Consider the following 19,568-nt stretch of genomic DNA (forward strand, 5'->3'; position numbering starts at 1 on the left):
TCTTGAGCAAACCGTAGACGGCAGCAATGTCCTTTTTGGAAAGAAGTGGCGTTTTTCCTTGCAACTCTGCCATGCGCACCATTGATGTTCAATATTCTCCTGATGGTGGACTCATGAACATTGACTGTAGCCACTGCAAGGCCTTTAGTGTCCTAGATGTTACTCTGGGGTCCCTTGTGGCCTCCCAGAGTATTACATGCCTGCTCTTGGTGTCCAACACCATTGTTACCCTCCTGAGGAGGGTGTTGGACGTCTTCAATTTGTACATAATCTGCCTGACAGTCAACTGGTGGGGTCCAAACTCTTTCGAAATGGTTTTGAAACCCTTCCCAGCCTGGTGAGCATCAGCAACTCTTCTTCTAAGGTCCTCAGAAATCTCCTTTGTTTCATCCATGACACACTTCAACAAACCTGTGTTGTGAAGCTCAGACTTTGATAGTGAAGACCCAGATGTTTCTACTTTAAATAAGGCAGGGCCGCTCAGACTCACACTTGATTGTCATTCCATTGATTGAAGCACCCAACTCTAATTTCCCCTTCAAATAAATTGATAATCCTAGAGGTTCACATACTTTTGCCACGCACAAATATGTTACATTGGATCATTTTCCTCAATTAATTAACATTAAAAAGTGTAAGGTGTTTTCTCATTTGTTTAATTGATGTCTCTTTATCTAGTTTTAGGACTTGCATAGAAATCTGATCATGTTTTACGTCATATTTATGCAGAAATAGAGCAAATTCTAAAGAGTTCACAAACTTTCAAGCAGCACTGTATGTCAAAACTATGTTAGACCTCTCTCTTGAATTTAGTGAGTCTTAGATTTGTTCCTAGTTGACTGCAACAGACCAAACTTAAGACTATTTTGAATCTTAATAGTTGAACCACCCCACACCCAGGCTATTACTGGACTAAAATCTGTGTTTCCATGGTAATGATCATAGTGGCACCTGTAGCAGTTTGTATGCACTGTTTATCCTCCAAACAGAGGTGACTGTTCACCAGGGCTGCCATGTATAAGAGGAAACTTTTGGTCTTAAATGTGTCAAATTGTCATGCATAAATGTTCAGTTTGATGGAGGGTAGGCATACTGTAATTGTAGTCCTTATTTTACAACACTTATGAGTTACTACAGACAGCACTGAGGAAGAAAAAAGACCAAAGATACTTTTAGATTCTTCATACAAAGCTCCTCAGGCCTACTTGTTGCGATTTTTATTTGTTTATTCAGAAGTCCACATTTAAGACAATTCTGAAGACAGTCTCTTTGAAATTTTTATAGCTGCAATGTTTAGTGGATTAATCAAGTTGATTGACATAAAAATAATCACCAACTTTTTTGAGAATCATTATTCGTTTAAGTCTGTTCTCAAGCTAAAATGCCAAACATTTGATGGTTTCAGCTTCAAAAATGTGAAGATTTTCAAATTTTCCTTGTTTTAACATTATAGTAAATTCATTAGTTTAAGTGTTAAGTGTTTTTTGGACAAAAGAAGACCACCTTGGCCTGTTGGAAATTGTAATGGCCAGTTTTCTGATGTTTATGTTAGTTGCAGCCCTAGAAATTCCAGAAGTGTCATCTTCCTCATGATTTGAGATTTTCTTCTTTTGAAATGTTTTCCTTGAATTTTTGTACCATGTTTTCAGACTTTATGATCTTTGATGCTCCTTTTACTGTAGAGACAATGAAATATTTTAATTGCTACACTCACCACCAAAATTTCATAAAATGACCTTGACATTATGACATAATTTTGAAGCCACAGATTTTCTGCTTGAGTGAGCAGAGCTGAGCAGTTTGAAGTTGAAATCATTCAAATTGAGTATTCATTTAGACATATTGAATTAGTCCTACCTGAGACAGTCACCCACCAGACAGCTGTGCAGCTGATCAATGTCTATGTGACATCTGATTGTTTGATAGATGTAAGCCAATATTACAGTCTGTCTCTGTGCAGCCAGTCCCTGAAGTCTGCAGCTTGTCACACCAAGAGGACAAAAGTGTTCAAGTGTGTGATGATATAGAGCTGTACAGTCAGTCAACCTCTTGGAGCAAAAGCAACAGAGACACCTGCTGGTAAAAGAAGGCTAATGCAAATACACTTTCTCATTTTCCATTCAATGGGTGCTTGCATCATAACGTTCCTACTGTACCAGTCCGGAGTTGTTCATTGGCAGACTGTGTTGGCTGAGGCTGGGCTGTTCTGGCAGGAAGTGCTCTACAGCTACATTGTGATCAGGACAAATGAAGTCCTTTAGTTTAAGTTGTGGGACAGTCAGAGGTTGAAGGGGCTTCGCCATGTTAGCTAATCAGCCTGCCTTTTAGGGGATGGGGTTGTTGAAATCTTAAAATACCCAGGCAGCATTCTATAAACTGAACTGATCAGCTCTCTCTGGGAGGTGCTGCGGTAATACCATGAACATTTAAATTTCATGTTGTAGATACATAATTAATAACAATCGTTGCAACTGCATGGCCTTCCAGTTAGCCAACCTTGTCAGGCTGATTGTGGCTGGGAGTCGGTGCACTCGACTGTGCTCTGGCAACCGAGCACTATAGCATAACTACCAAACTGGGGGCATAGAATGATCCAGGTTTATAACTAGCAGCTCTCAGGCCAACTTTTGGCAAAATATGCTGCATCATTCATCACAAGTCCAGCAAGAACTGGATTTGGGCTGCTGCTGGGCTGACTAGTTTTGGATGCCTGGGCCTGTATCCATCAAGTCTCTCTGAATCCCTTGTTACACTTGCGCTGAAAGTTAAACCCAGACTAAAAAACTCCTACTTCAGGGTTACTGATGAGGCTTTCTTCTCTGACTTTCAGCAGGAGAAGAATGACTCTTGGAAGTGTGACTTTGTGTTTTCACAAACCGAACAGCCACAAAACACAACCTCACAAAAATCTCCTGCACAGGGACTACAGCAGTGACACACTGAACCCCAGTCCCTGCCTCCCCGTTGTGATCCAGTCAGTCTTTCCTGTGCACTGCTCTAACCCATTACTCTCCTGTCTGCTTTATTCCATGCCTGGCAGACGGCCCAGAAATTAGCCCAGAACAAGAAGAAGGTGCAGTACCTACATATCCGTCTCATCCTCCACACTGCTGAGCACAGCATTTCTTCTTCCTATGCTTGGCTCTGTCTGTTTCTGTGTCTGTCTGTGTTGATCACTGTTTTGTTCTTTTCAATATTCTGACACTGATGATTTGTTTTCCTGAATCCAGCAACCAGCTTTGTATTGTTGGAACTGATGTTCATTGCTTAGATCCCGTTCTCGGATCTCCAGTCCCCTCATCATTTTTCATTCCATATCAGACATGTTGTTACCTCCTCAATTTGGATATTTCTATAGTTTGTTCCAATAGCATTGTTTAGCATCACAAGCTTTTGGATGTAATGTCAACTGCTCATCATGGAAGCGGTCCAGTTTGCTGGATGCAGGAAACAGCTGTAATCTCTCTGACACTGTGAGGTCTTACTGATTTTGTGGTTGTATTCAGTGTGTTCTCACTCCAGTGATGATTCTGTATTTGCAGTGATACTGTATGACTGTACATATTCCATTGCAATATTAAATAAAGAGACAGTCCTACAGTATGCTCTGTTCTGCTGTCTTACCCAGAATCGAATCAGAGGACAAGATTTGATATCAAATTATCTCTGTGTGTCCAGAGATCTGGGATGTGAAAACATGACTAAGAGTCTACAGCCATGCTAGCAGCTCTGTGAGGCTGTACTTAGGCACAGCAGTATGCTAACATCAGCATGCTAATGTGCTCACAATCAGAATGTTAATTTTTATATTTTTATATTTTTTTTACATGTTCACCATCTTAGTTTGCTAATTAGCACTTAACAAAGTACAGCTGAAGTTGATGGGAATGTCATTAGATTTGCAAGTATTTGGCCATGATTTGACGAAATGAAAACCTGACCACATCTGACACCCCTCATGTATGTTAATTAAGTGGACAAAATATTAGTAAGAGGAAGAATTTATGACAGAGCTGTTGTATTGGAGTGCATTAGATAGCTTATAGAAGTGCTCAGTAAGTCTACATTAATGTACCAAATTTTCTCAAAACCAAAATTGTCAACCTGCTGGTGGCAAAGTAGGAGGATCAACAAAGTCATTAGGATTCATTCCTTGTGGGTCATGAATGTCCACAAACCACCCTGTAGTGATAAGTGTGCATTCCAACAATTCTATTTTGTAACTTTATCAGTGTTGGCACTATATCCAGTGGAAAGTAAATATGATAATATTATATAATAATGATAATATTATATAATAATATTATAATATGAATACAGAATATATTCAACAGTGATATATATATCTTGTCACTCCACTCAAGGAAGTGCAAAGCTCAGCACAGCAGGGAGTGGGGAGTGACGATACTAACTTTGCCTTTAGGGGAACATAGACTCAGAGTCTACCGGTGGGTGCTGGGGTGGAGGTGTGGCTTTTGAAATGCTATGAACCAAATAATATAAAACACTCTGAAAATGGCAATGCTTTCAGTCTGTGTGCTAAACTGAAATAAACATGTTTTGAATCAGTCTCTGTGCTGACACACAGAGATGAAACTGATCTTGTCATTTGACTCGGTGTAAGAGAGCAAGAAGTGTGTTTCCCAGAATGTTGGACTGTTCCTTTTGTCCTTTACTCTTTGCACTTTGAATCTTGTGAAACACAAGTTTTCTTACATCACCTGCTTCCACTAAAAACCTGTAGTATTCTAACCTTTGCAGTTTGCTCATGTTTCAAATGGCAATTTAAATTTTGGTTTCAGGGATTCTTTATGTGTGCATGAATGTCACCTTCCTTTTGTGATGTATATAACATGTTTTTTCCTGGGATAGGTGTTTAGAGTTCGCATTTTAAAGGGTTTTTCCTACTTCCCTGGCATTGTTCTTGGTACAGTATACCTGTAATAATTTACTATCAGAGTGCTCTTTGAACTATTAACTTGTGCACAGGAATCCCTTATTTGTGCTCTCAAATTACTGTCAAGTCACCATATCAGTAGGAGCTAAAGATTGCTGTCAGTCAGATTGTTAGCAGCAGGCTAGCAGTTGTGTTTTGGTATTTACATGCCTACAAATACTGAATTAACTACTTTTCTATACATTTGCAATGCCAATTGTGACTTTAGATTAAAAAAAAAAAAAAAGTATGAAATTATGTAATCTTTCACATGTCTTAAATATACTGTATGTTAAAATAATGACAATATTGTTAACGTTGTTCCCTGTTAATTTATGTGCACAGATTATTAATTTGACAACACAAGTTACTAATTTCTGTGCAGAAATTGTGCAGCTTTCATGGCATAGTGATGTGAAAGAATGTGTGGCAGCCAGGAAATGAGGAAAAACATACAACTCTAAAAATACTACCATACATGAAGTAGGGGAGTGTACTCTATCATGTTTCTACAGTCAATGTTAAAGTCTTTGCTTTTGTCAAGACTTTTTTGGTCACACTTAAAAATTCTCAGCAATCTGTAAAGAAAATACAGTTTGATTTTTAGCAAATGCACTAAAACATGCAACACACTGGTGGGGTCCATAAATAGCTAATTATTTTTTTAAGCATTATTTAGATATTGCTTGGAGCAGATAATTAAAGCACACACAATGTGTCCTGGGAACATTATTGAGAATCAGGGATCTAACTAATGTGCCAGCAGACTAACCACTATCCTGGAAACTTGATAATTCACTCAAAACCTCGGTATGAAAGAGATCATACATAGATAGAATATTCACATCTTGCAGACTTGAATTGTTGAAGCAAAATGTCTGTAGTTTGCTTCTTCAGAGAAAGCAGATTGGATTTGCAGTCATTAAACATTGGTTTCCAATACTGACAAGTGTTCATGGCAGAAAAAAGTACCAAAACATTCCTTAGAAACATAAGCGAGTGCTCTAATATGGTTTGTGTACACTTCTGTTGGTTAGGAGAACTTCTCTGTCCTCATTCATTGGCTGCACATCCTAAACTAAACAGAGCATATCTGAGTAGGACTTTAGATCAATGGAAGAGCAGGAGGTGGGTGCCCTAATGTGCTCATATCCATGCACATGCTTGTGAGCTCCACAGGGTCCTGCCTGAGAACTGGAATATACTGGGAATAATAACGAACAGTATAGAGGTGGATAATGCTGCACCAGTGGTTTGAAAAGATTCTCTGGATGTTTTGATACTTTTTTATATTGTGAAACCGGGTTTGCTATTGGAAACCATTGTAACTGACATATATTCAAGCTAACTTCAGTACTTCATACAGTATCTGCTAGCCACACAGGGAGTAATGCTGTGTTCAAAATTATGTTTATGGATTTAAAATTAAACATAAATTTGAAATGGTTTGCTCTTGATGAATTAATTTCATTATTGTAAATATAGCTGGTAATTATGATTCCTCTTGCCATAGTTTCCTGTGGTTTGGCACCTTTCACAGTTTGCAACACCAAGCAGGAAGTATGAGTGACTACAAAAAAATCCCACATGCTCTCCCTCAGACTACAGATTGCTGCCAACAGTTCATGGTCAATCCAACATGATGAGAACACATTCCTCCATTCCATTTTTGTATACTTCTAGGTACCTGCTCATTGTATAAACCAAAGGCACAGTGAAAGAAAACATCTTGGTGGAGCGATTCATTCATGCATACCCAGGATAGTATGCTCAGTAAGAAATGCAGATCTTCATGCACATTGGTGGATGATTTCAAAAATCTGCAACATGTACAAGTAACACAGTTGGACAGAAAAATAGATCATATTAATACGTTTGATATTTGAGTAAATCTCCAACTCTCATCATATGAACAGACTGTTGCTCAGATTATTTTTAAATCCTCATTGTAGTTCACAAATGATAATGATAATGCTGCCTTGACAAACATATTTCATCAAACTAAATTAGGTGACCGATAATTTCTCTTCATATCACTAAACTATTCTACTGTTTATTGTATCTACTCTGTCACTTCATTTCTATCACTTCACTACATATCACTTACTCTATCACAATGAAGATCATTTTTTACAGTGGCTGTGCTCAGCTTGACTTAATGTAATTACAATGTAGTTTAATGATAACAAGTTCTAGATTTACTTAATGCAGAGCTATTCAGCTGTCCAGCTATTCATCAACATATATAAATGATTTAATTGTAACATAGACCTAATTTAAGCTGATTGTGTATTGTAAGGTGTGTTATGGAAGAAACGGGACAAACAGCCAGTACAGAATGACAGACACAGTCTGTAGTTTTGAAAGGTCAATAACCTGAATAAACTTAGAAACCTAGTAAATGTTGATGACATGACATGTAGCAAAAGCTAAGTGAAGGTGAATAAAGTTGAATGAAGCTACATAAACATAGCACAAAAAGTAAGAAAATTTGTGTTTGGTAGATTATTTCTTTGTTGTAACAGTGTTTCTTGGCAATAAATCATATACCGTTGGAAAGCCTGTTTATTTCCCTTTTAAATGGTGCCACATCTGTAAGGAACATGCATTTGTGGGTTGAGCAGCAGACCTGAGAATGTGGCTTGCGCCCATGAAAAATTTGCCAAATCTTCTCTGCCAATGCCAAACAGCTTATTCTGCCATTGACATTGTTTGGTGGATTGGATGATTGAAGTTTGAAGAAACAAGACATATTGGCAATTTAACAATTTATTCTTTTAACAAACAGGAGCCTCAGTAGCATGTGGAAGAACCATACACAGCCACAACAGCCTGGCACCTCCTCCTCATGCTGGTCACCAGCCTGGTCACACACTGCTGTGGGATGGCATCCCATTCTTCAACCAGCATTTGTCGCAAGTCAGCCAGTGTGGTTATGTTGATCACTCTGGCACGAACAGCACGCCCAAGCTGATCCCACAAGTGTTCAATGGGGTTGAGGTCAGGACTGCTGGCAGGCCATTCCATCCTCCCCCATCCCAAATTCTGGAGGTAGTCTCTGATAAACCCCACTGTGGGGGCGAGCGTTGTCATCTTGGAGGATGTGCAGAGTTCGGTCCCAGACTGTGGAGATATGGGATTGCCACTGGTTGCAGAATCTCATCTCGATGTCTTTCTGCATTCAGATTGCCTCCAATTATGACAAGCCTAGTTTTTCCAGTGAGGGAGATGGCGCCCCACACCATCACACTGCCTCCACCAAAAGATGTTACTCTATCGGTGCAGCAATCAGCATAGTGTTCTCCGCGTCTTCTCCACACTTTGACCCTATGAACCCGGGGGTACCACAAGAGCCAGTAGCAACAGCAAAATAAGCTGTTTAGCATTGGCAGAGGGGATTTGGCAAATTTTTCATGGGCGCAAGCCACATACTCAGCTCTGCTGCTCATCCCACAAATGCATGTTCCTTTTGGCACCATTTAAAAGGGAAATAAACAGGCTTTCCAACGGTATAAGATTTATTGCCAAGAAGCATTGTTACAACAAAGAAATAATCTACCAAACACAAATTTCCTTACTTGTTGTGCTATGTTTATATAAGTTCTTTATCTATGAAATATCTATGAAAATAGCAAAGCCTTTAAATGTATTCACCTTGATGTCAATGGACCTGAAATAGTCGTGATAATTAAATTGATAATAATGCTATAAAAAAATAAGATTGTGCTGGTGACAGTCTAGTAAATGAGCCAAAACAAGCAAAAGCAATAATAGTATCAGGAGTTGTTATAGTTAACTGTGGAGTTTCCATGATTTTCTCTTGTCAAAGAGTAAAAGATGGAGTTTATGGACTAAAAGGCTCAGTGAATTTAGCAGCTGTTTCATCAGTGTTTTCTTTCACTATGTGCTCTGGTCACAATGAGACATCTGATGTACTGACCTCTAAGCTGCGTCTGTTTATTCATAACATCTGCTCACTAAAGTTTTGGCTTTTTTATGTCTGTATGTTTCATGAATGTGTGTAGGCCCCTGAGGGTGAGCCTCAGCCCATGACAGAGGTGGATCTCTTCATCTCCACCCAGAGAATCAAAGTGCTCAACGCTGACTCCCAGGTAATCACTCTGACTGAAGGTACTGTACGCAAGTACAGGCACTGCATCTCATATGGTATAGTGTTAGCCTGTGCTGCTAACCAGCTAAAAAGTGAACTACCCAGTTTGATTAGGGTTCAGGTCAGATCTTTGTCAGCTTTCTTGGTATGGTTATGCTACCATGTTTTTTAGGGAGTAAATACTGTCTGGTCAGGTAATAAAGCAGGCCACAACAACCAACCTCTGAAATATCTAAACAGAACAACCAGTTGCAACATCAGTTTGAGTAAAATCCATGCTAATACAGTGATATAGCTGTCAGTAGAGTAATTATAATAAGCTCTTGATATAAATATCATCCATAACTGAATCAGTTATTCAAGTGGTATGCATAGCCTTTAATCTGCTAACAGTAGGTGATACAGTAATGGCTGTTTCACCTGCATTTGCTCTCTACCAACGCATATGCATCTCATACTTCCACAAGGGCAGATAGAGGGTGAATTACTGGCCAACAATATCTTTCTGAAGAACATCCACTTTTTCACAGCATAAACACAACTAAATATGTCGACACTCAAGAAAGTTGTGTATTGTTTATGCTGAGATCACAGCAGAAGAAGCATCAGTGCCTTGGTAAAAAACATAATATAAATCTCTGATCAAAACAAAACAATTGTGCAAAGTTTTAAGTCTGCTGCTGACTCTACATCCTGATATACTGCCCCCACTGTTTATGAGCTTAATAGCATGTTACAGACACGTAGAATTAGTTTCTGAAGACACCCACAATCAAAGCTTCAGTGGAAGGCAGAAAGTGCACGTGAACATGTACCTGTACTTAAAAATAACTATATCAGCATTCTTAGATTATCTTTAGCTTGTCATGACTAGGTTGTGATGAAGTCAGACACATGGTATCTCCCTCTGTTTCTGATTAGTATGGAGGCCCTTGGGGGTCACATGTAAGAAAAAAAAATTGATGTGGAAATTGTGCAAATGGCTTGCTACCAAGTAAAAAGATTGGTAAACTGTAAAGGGAAAAAGATTTTGGAGAAGTGCTCATTCAAGTTGCATCCATGGGAACAATGAGAATGAACACAATAAGAACTCAGCTTTGACCAAAAATCTAATATCACTTCCAATATAGACTTATACAGTCCTTTTCATGAGCTGTATCTAAGTGTGACGGTTATGGTTCTGTGACTTCCAGGAGACCATGATGGACCACCCTCTGCGGACCATCTCCTACATTGCAGACATTGGTAACATCGTGGTTCTGATGGCCAGGCGCCGGATGCCTCGACCCGACTCGCATGAGAATGCTGAGGCCTCAGACCTTGGTCAAGACAACAAGCGCCAGTACAAGATGATATGCCACGTGTTTGAGTCTGAGGATGTGAGTCCAAGTTCCATGATGTTAAATGATTTGAACAGAAGGAACAGCCTGTCAGCATCTTGGCATATCTAAGCATTATTATAGAAATCTTTGTTAAAATCCATGTCTGATATCATATTTTCATTAACATAAAGGTCATCTGATGGATAATTATAACAAAGTTTAGGCTTCATGTTTTGTGATTCTGAATCTTTTTGGTTTATAACGGTAACCAGCGTATTAGGTGCATTACCACCACCTTCTGCTCCGGAGTGTGGACCAGAGATTGTCTGTCTGTCTAATGAACTCAATGAAAACTCTACTGCTCCACCCACTTGGCAGGTCTTTCTTGATCATACTTAGTACAATCTATGCTTGCACGTATAATAGTCTCCTCAGCCATCTGGAAAAAAATATGTGCATATATCAGGATCAGCATCGGCAATCAGCCACAGTGAGTTGGAAATATCGGCATATCGGATATCAGCAAAAAATCCAATATTGTGCTTCCCTAATTACAACCTCCATATAATAATGGTTAACGGATGATGGTTGAGAGAGTGAATGATGAGCTGAGGAACCTTTTTAATATTAATCTCATAAAAATGGGACTTTACTCTAACTTCTTTGTACAGATTGTGGTATTTATGGGCTGTATTTTTAGCAATGTTAAATTAGACAGGTATAATGTATACCAACATATCTTAGTTTAGCATGTTAGCATGCTAACAACTGTTGTGCCTCATACGCCGCTTGTACATGACAAAGGCAGGCCTGCAAGCAGTCATAAAGCCTGACTGAAGCCTGTAGGGACCTTTACAACCTGATAAAGAAGCGGCACCAAGTTGAACAAAAGGAGTCGAAAACAGATCTTCTCAGCTCGCACCACACTTTTCTCAACTCACACCCAGGTGTGAAATCCAGCAGATTCAAACTCTCGGCTCCCATTGGACGCGACCCACCGGAATCCACAAGGGGTCCCAGTCCTCAACCGTGACTTCACCAAGGGTATAAACACCTGAGACACTCCCAAAATGATGCTTCCAGCTGTGGGTACTGCTACCATAGGAAGTACTCCTGTACGTACGTTAACTCTAACTAGGCAGCGCAATCTCAACCTCGCTGGACGAGTACAGATTTTCTTTGCGTACGACTGAGCACATTACTGGATCCAAAGAAGACCACTGTGCAACCCAGCGCTCTAACCCTTTCCTGCAGAAGTGAAGAAGAAGGATAATCCCACTTTTCCTCAGCTGAGTCGACTCTGCTGTTCCTTTGCAACCCCGCTGAGGCTCAGCCACTGTAAAACCCGCCGACAGAGCAAGAACACAGCCCCTGTCATCATCCGAGCCCTGAGGAACCGAGCTGGAACCAAAAGACAGACTGAAACACACTTGACTTGCTTCCTTAAGTGATACAAGTAAGAGGCTTAAGTCTGGGCAGAGATAGGTTACTAAATGTATACAGCTGTATATATATGTGTGTTGTTTTAAGCTTTATTGCTGTTGTGAAGTTGGACCGTGAGTCCGGTTGTTGCTGCTGATAATACTGTGGAAGTACTATTGTTGCTTGCTGTTTGTTCTTGGTTGTGTTATCACACTTGCTGAGGCAGTAAAATGATTTATATTTCTCTTTGTATTTGAATAAAAGTGGGAATAGGTGTAAAAATCCAGTTTTTATTTTTATTATGCTTTTAATTTTAGAATATTAAAATAAGTATTTATTAATAAGCTATCTTATGAGGGTGAAGCTATCTGAAGCTATCTTATTCAAACATTCACTGTTCACCTTATGCATGTTAATGTCTTTGGTTATTGGTCCCTGACCTCAGGGTTATTAATTCAATTCAATTCAATTCACTTTTATTTATATAGCGCCAAATCACAACAAAAGTCATCTCAGGGCACTTTTCACATGGAGCAGGTCTAGACTGTACTCTCTAATTTACAGAGAGAGAGACCCAATAATTCCCCTATGAGCAGCCCTTGGCAACAGTGGTAAGGAAAAACCCCCCTTTAACGGGAAGAAACCTCAAGCAGAACCCAGCTCTAGGTGGGCGGCCATCTGCTTTGACCAGTTGGGTTGAGAGAGAGAGAAGAGGGTGGAGGGGTGGGGACATGCAGAAGCAAATCTTATTAATTTTTTAAAATTGATTTAAATAATTAATAATTATCTTTGGTAATTATTGGTTATTGCTGATAACCAAACCTGCTCCTAACCAAGCCCCAACACAGCTAATTAGCACACCCGCCTCTAAAGTACAGCTTAGGCTGATTGGAATGTCATTAGTTTGGCAGATACAGTTTGTGGTCATAAATCAAAGTGTTGAACAAATTTAAGTTTTAACCTGATGATGGAGCTTGAGGAAAACTCAGAAGATCAACATCAAATTAGGGTTTATCTTTTAGGAACCATGGACGTCTATACAGAATTTCATGGCAATCTATCCAACATTTGTCGAGGTTTCAGTCTGCACCAAAGTGGCAGTCCAACTGACAGTCATTGTCATCTGTAGAGCATAAAGCCAGCCGTAAGATGATATAGATAATGATGTCAATTAATTTAAAAATGTTATACCTTCCATCTCTCCCTCTGATTCACTACAACGTCTAGGCCCAGTTGATTGCCCAGTCCATCGGGCAGGCCTTCAGTGTGGCTTACCAGGAATTCTTGCGGGCCAATGGCATTAACCCTGAGGACCTGAGCCAGAAGGAGTACAGTGACCTGCTCAACACCCAGGACATGTATAATGATGACCTCATCCACTTCTCCAAGTCTGAGAACTGCAAAGATGTAAGTAGGACTGGGTATCACTCAAGCATTTTTATACAGTTTTGAATTAAAAGTTATGTACTGCTTAAAATAGGAAAGTCATTCATCAATTTGGGAAAGGGACAGTCCAGCACATGGTGGTAATGCAACACTTATGGATGCCAACCACCATGAAATTCAACAGGAGAAGAGGGCGAAACTCATGAAACTCAGATCAAACTTTCAAACTATTCAGTCCTTATCAAATATGAATCAAGATTCTGTTACTGCAATGCTTTTTTTGATCTTGGATCAAATGTTTTCAGAAACATATTTTAGATTACTGTTTAGCTGTAAATATGAGAAAGTTTGTGATGTGGCCGCCATGTTGAAAACAGATGAGCCAAAACCAACCCAACTCGTAGTATATCACCCACACATCAAGTCTTGTGATTAGTTTGCTCACTCCGCATGAAAGGATTTTTCATCAGACTGACGTAACCCTTTACGTGCTTGTCCCACAGTCTTACTGCTTTCATTCACAACACAGCTGTGCCGGCATTTTCTCTGAAATGTTACGAGGTCTTGAGTGGAAAATTGGCAGTACAAATTTCCCTGAATATCGATCCCTGCTCCCATTCATACATGATCCCATACAGGAAATGTTCCATTTCAGGGATAGACTGCATGTGTGAAAGGGGCTTTACACAATGAAATAATCACTACAACTACACTATTTTATATTATTTAATATGTTTTTGCATCACAATGTGGAAAATGTAATGAGCAAGCTGAAAAGTCAACTAAAATTGTTTTGTGTTGTTTCTATGTGCGTTTGGCCTGGCTGCTGTGACCTCCTCAGGTGTTCATAGAGAAAGCTAAGGGGGAGATTCTGGGTGTGGTCATTGTGGAGAGCGGGTGGGGTTCCATCCTGCCTACTGTCATCATTGCTAACATGATGCATGCTGGGCCAGCTGAGAGGTCTGGCAGACTGAACATAGGAGATCAGATCATGTCCATTAATGGGACCAGTCTGGTGGGACTGCCACTGTCCACCTGCCAGAGTATCATCAAGGTATGTGCATGATATCATTATTCTTGTATATTTAGTATTCAGGATAATCAGACCATAATTAAATGTTAACAAGAGAAGGGAAACTGAAAAAGGACATTGGATATTGAAATGACAAATTGATATTGTGAAATGGCAATTTGAAAATGAAATCCTAAATGTAGAATAGAAAAGTCTCAATGTAAATGCTTAAATCAAAAGCTGAAATTTAAATGTGCAATTGAAAATGCAAATGAAAACATTTAAAAGAAAAACTGAAATGGTAAATGGTAAATGGACTGTACTTATATAGCGCCCGTCTAGTCTTCCGACCACTTGTGGCCAAAAGAGTAGAGGGTGGGGCTGGAGGGGAGTCTAACTGCTAAAGAGCACAATGAGTGTCAACAAAATACAGTTAGGTTACTCTTGTTACTGGTCAGTAACCTCCAGATAAGCTGCAGCTGTTCACTAGCTACACCATAGCAAACAGTTTTTCAGCGCTTGTGTCAATGGCTTCAGACTGTAGACTGTATATAAAGATGGATGCTGTGTCAATTGGAAAAGCCAGAAATCTGTCAATAAGAATTTAATGGTCATTTACGTCAAATGCTGCTGTTAAATCAAGTAAAACCAAAACAACATTCTTCCACTGACGAGAATCAGATTCACATTCCTCATAAACACAGTTACTATACAAGACCTCTAGGAGTTGCTTTGGCAACTACCTTTTCAGAATTTTAGAACGGGAAATGGGATGAGGGGGCATCAGGTCCAGATTTCTTGAAAAGATGCTGTGATTGCAGGTGGGAAGCCAGTGAGGGATCAAAACTCTACAGAAGTATTTATACCAAAACCATCAGTGGCTTCTTATCATCTGTCAAAGTACACCTTTTGACATTTCACTGATGCCATATCTTTTCCTTGTGTAGGGTCTCAAGAACCAGTCACGCATCAAGCTGAACATCGTCAGATGTCCCCCAGTGACCACTGTACTCATCAGACGTCCAGACCTCCGCTACCAGCTGGGTTTCAGTGTCCAGAATGGCATTGTGGGTAGCTGTGTGATTCTGCTTCTGATCCTTTTTTGTTTTTTTTTGTTAAATTATACCTGCATATTAAATAGTTTGATTAAAAATCAGATGGATAGACTATTCCCTGTCCCTTCAACAGATCTGTAGCCTTATGCGTGGAGGCATTGCTGAAAGGGGCGGTGTCAGGGTGGGTCACCGCATCATAGAGATCAACAGCCAGAGTGTGGTTGCCACGCCCCATGAAAAAATTGTCCACATCCTGTCCAACGCTGTGGGAGAGGTGAGACGCCACACTGGACATAGACATAACAAACACTGAACTAAAATTTCACATACTTCTATAAAACGGCTTTTGGTAAGCACCCCTCAATTGTAAAAAAGTCTAAGGACAGTTACATGAATTTTTGCACTTTATGGCCATATGATTATCAGCAGTATTAGCAGTGAATGACACAGTTCAGTTGCTGAGCAGAAGAAACATCAGATGTCTCCTAATTGGCTGTTCAGCAAAGACTTGCAACTGTGCTCTTTGCTTGGTTATAAACAGCAACAGCAGTTATATGACACCCATAGGTGCATGCCAGTGCAGCCAGTGTAAGCCGCTCAATATTTAGTGCAAGCTTTCAAACAACATCCTGACCTCCCAGTGGAGGGCCTCAAGGTCAGCAGAGTTCAAAATGTCTCTATGGTTGTAATTAGCTTTAGTAACTTTAACTGAATTAATATATGTTCGTACATCTGAAATGGCGAAATAAAACAGAGCCAGTTAATGACAAACCATGGCCAATGAATGAACCTAACTGTGCTCTATCAAACTAGATATGTACAAACCTAATGAGTAGTCAAAACCATTCTGCAGGAAGACAAAAAAAGAGGGATTTGATTTATGTAAATACTAAAATATGACTTTTTTCAACTGTCTTGTAAGCAGCAGTAATTCAGCTCTACAGCCTAATATATGACTAGACCTTTTGGTATAAAGGATACTGTAAGAGGCCAGCTGGGTTGGTAAACATGAGCACACTGGGAGCAGTTAGCTGATGTCACTGTACAGATTTTCTTACCACTGAATTTAAATTTAGCAGAAGAGGCTGATGCATCATGGATGCGTCATGCAGTCATTGTGTGCATTTAACTCTTTGCTTCAGAGCAAAATGTGTATCTCAACAAGTACTGGCCAGGCAGTAATGCAGGTTTTTATCGATATTTCTTCCTTACCTGTCCAATGCCACAGTATTAAAGGGGACCTATTATGCTCATTTGTAGCTCTATATTTTTACTCTGGGACTCCATTAGAGTAGCTATGCATGATTCACAGTTCAAAGAACTCCTTATTTATCTTATACTGGCCCTTTATGCAGCCCTTCAGTTCAGCCTCTGTCTCTTAACAGGCGGTTATAGCTCCTCTCTCTTTACTGCCGTCCCCCGATGAGCCCACTCTGTTCTGATTGGCCGGCTTCAGGAAGCCTAGTGAGGGGCAGCCGTATCAGAGTCGTATTAAGTTACTGCTGATGAAAAGGCAACATTTTCTGCTTTTGCCGCTTCATATTAAAAGCTTTAAATAACGGGGGACTCTTATTGCGAAGAATTTACAGGAAATTAAACATGTTCATCACTGAATTAGCAGAGCTTCATTAGTGGTGCTAAAAACTGGTTGAAACAACAAGATATGGAGATATTTGGACCTGTTTGTTCAGCAGATCAGTTATAAATAATGCAGGGAGAAATAGTACAAGCAGAAACAGCCACAGTGATGATGATGTTTGATGAAGAGCTGCAGACCAAACGTTGGAAACCGAATGTTCAGGGCAGTCCGAAGCTGATGCTTTTTGCTCACAGGGATTACTTAAAGTCTAATGGTCAGATTGGCAAGAGATTAATTCACTTTTTTGATTTTAATGCCCCAATGAAATTTCTTCTTGAAGTAGCCTCAGGACAAACTTTAGTTTAGTGGTTGGTAAAGTAACAGAGAGTGCAGAAGAGAGGGGAGGACGAGAGTGCAGACAGGGTGGAGTGGATGGAGAAGAATGTGACAGGAGGCAGAGCTGGAGGTGGCAGAGTTGAAGATGCTAAGAGAGAGTGATGAGGATGGACAGGATCAGGAATGAGTATATTAGAGGGACAGCTCAGGTTAGACGGTTTGGAGACAAAATCGAGCGAGGCGAGACTGAAATGGTTTGGACATGTGTGGAGGAGAAATGCTGGTTACGTTGGGAGAATGATGATGAAGCTGGATCTGCCAGGCAAGAGGAAAAGAGGAAGGCCAAAGAGGAAGTTTTATGGACATGGTGAGGGAACGCATGCAGGTGGTTGGCTTTACAGAGGAAGATGCAGAGGACAGGAAGAGATTAGGGGTTCAACGGATCACAAAACTCACAGTTCGCAGTGTATCACAGTTTTGAGTCATGGAGTAGAACTTTAGAACAGCCAAATTAACACACTACCATCTGCAAAAGGAGAGTAGACATCAGAACGAAGTGTTTTGTTTCTTGGGAGCAAAGAAGAAGGCAGAACATGAGAAGAACTGATGTTACACAGTAGGAAGGTGATGTTAGCCACTACAGCAGGGACTGTGGCAGTTACTAGTTTCCAGAGGGATTTCTGGGCCTGGTATCTACACAGAAAATCTTTCAGTCACCTTTTTCAGCCGCCCGTCTGACTTATGTCTGATGGAACAGATACGTTTCTATTTTAATCAATACAGCTGTCTACACAGTCTGTGTAATGGCTTGTGTTTCACTCATGCTATATGTGTGTAGCCGCCAGTTGAAGCGTATTTTTCTGTTTTAAGCTTAACTACAGTGATTGTGTATTAGACTCTGAGCACTGCCAAAAGACTGGTGACCTACTGGTGTACTCACAGTGTAAGATTTACTTTTAATAATTCCATGAACTGAATATTTTGTTCTGTTTCTGACTGTCTCAGATCCACATGAAGACGATGCCTGCAGCCATGTACCGCCTGCTGACCGCCCAGGAGCAGCCTGTTTACATTTAACAAGACAAAACCCTGACCTCACACACCCTTTAAACTTCAACTGTCACTCCCCAACCTGTCCCTCTCCACTCAGCCCAGTGCTTATCCTGTAACCTTCTCTCCACAGGTGATGGACCACAGTTGTTGGAAGGAGTGTTCTTCACTGTCTTCACTAAAAGATCTGTTTTCCTACTTAAGCTAAGGCTTAAGATAATGTTCCAGGATGTTTGTTCCAGGATGTTTACACGTGATGTGTTTCAACACGTGTGTGTTCAGCACTCTATTGGGCTCCAGAATAGCAAACTTGGTTCACTGTTGATATTTAAAAATTTGGCACATTTCACAAGTTAAAAGACTTGGGGGCACTACTGGGCACTATAACTAGATCAGTTGGTGTATCTAATGTTGAGTTTAGATAACTAAGGCAGTTTGATGAAGGTTTTGGTCATTGTTAAATAAAATAATAATAATCTTCTCTCACAGTAGGAAGCTTATTTTCATGAGCTGGGAACTGAACCCTGGTTGTGAAGCTGAAGGTAATCAGCACATCCAACCTCTCACCATCACACCCTGACTGTACTTTCTGCCATGCTGCTATTTCACTGGCAGAACACTGTCTGTCTAGTTATTATTCCTTCACCAAATCCTTTTTGTGAGAAAAGCAGTTTTTTGCTTGCTTGTTTGTTTAATGTGCATTTTTTCACACTCATGATGTAGCTACATTCCATAGGACCAAGCTTACTCTTGCTCCCAGCTTACCCTCCCTCTGTCCTGCTGCTGTAATCCACTCATAATAGGCCGCAGTCCTTTGCACAACACATAGCTCTCCACAGAGAAAGTATGTGGATCCTGCTGACAAATGAACACACGCCCCCTCATCACATTCCATGCGTTTACTGCATTGTTGAAGAGTTGATGCTGCAGCTCCATTTTGCACTTCACATTTCCTACAGGAAAGCTTTCCAACTCTACTGCAGTTGATTGTGTTTTCATTCCGTGAGTTAAACTTTTGTATTCTCTAACAGAGAAAAGAGTCTGTCAGCGGTAGCCCTGGTCAGCATGTAACCCCCATCACACCACAGACCCATGTCCAACCAGTATGTCTAATCACAGAGCTGACTCACATCTGATCCTATTACACCAAACCTGATGACCCACCATCTCCCCATGCCCAGGTGTTTGAACAAGACACAGGAATGGGATGTGATTCACACACCGATAAATATATAATTTCAGTCTTTCTCCCCTTAAATTGAGAAAGAAAGAGTAAATCATTACTCTGCCTATTTAATCACACAACAGCCAGTCCCTCCAGGATTTTGCTGAGTTTTTTTAAGATAATTGTGGCCAGAA

At 40.2% G+C, this 19,568-nt stretch overlaps 1 protein-coding gene across 2 annotated transcripts in view; it reads left to right on the forward strand.

The window, feature by feature from the left end:
- apba1a (amyloid beta (A4) precursor protein-binding, family A, member 1a) overlaps positions 1–18,695 on the forward strand; it is an 82,284-nt gene extending 63,589 nt beyond the window's left edge. The window contains exons 7-14 of one of the 2 annotated variants that reach the window (XM_042420721.1): positions 3,041–3,073; positions 8,962–9,048; positions 10,241–10,426; positions 13,019–13,198; positions 14,019–14,231; positions 15,137–15,256; positions 15,378–15,518; positions 18,165–18,695. In XM_042420721.1, the coding sequence (XP_042276655.1) occupies positions 3,041–3,073; positions 8,962–9,048; positions 10,241–10,426; positions 13,019–13,198; positions 14,019–14,231; positions 15,137–15,256; positions 15,378–15,518; positions 18,165–18,236 (1,032 nt within the window). In that variant the 3' untranslated portion in view covers positions 18,237–18,695. The remainder of the gene's footprint in view (positions 1–3,040; positions 3,074–8,961; positions 9,049–10,240; positions 10,427–13,018; positions 13,199–14,018; positions 14,232–15,136; positions 15,257–15,377; positions 15,519–18,164) is intronic. The other variant, XM_042420722.1, reaches the window with a different exon arrangement.
- The last annotated feature ends 873 nt before the right edge of the window (positions 18,696–19,568 follow it).

Source organism: Thunnus maccoyii, chromosome 9 (assembly GCF_910596095.1).
Source record: "Thunnus maccoyii chromosome 9, fThuMac1.1, whole genome shotgun sequence".
In the NCBI taxonomy this organism is placed as follows: Eukaryota; Metazoa; Chordata; class Actinopteri; order Scombriformes; family Scombridae; genus Thunnus; species Thunnus maccoyii.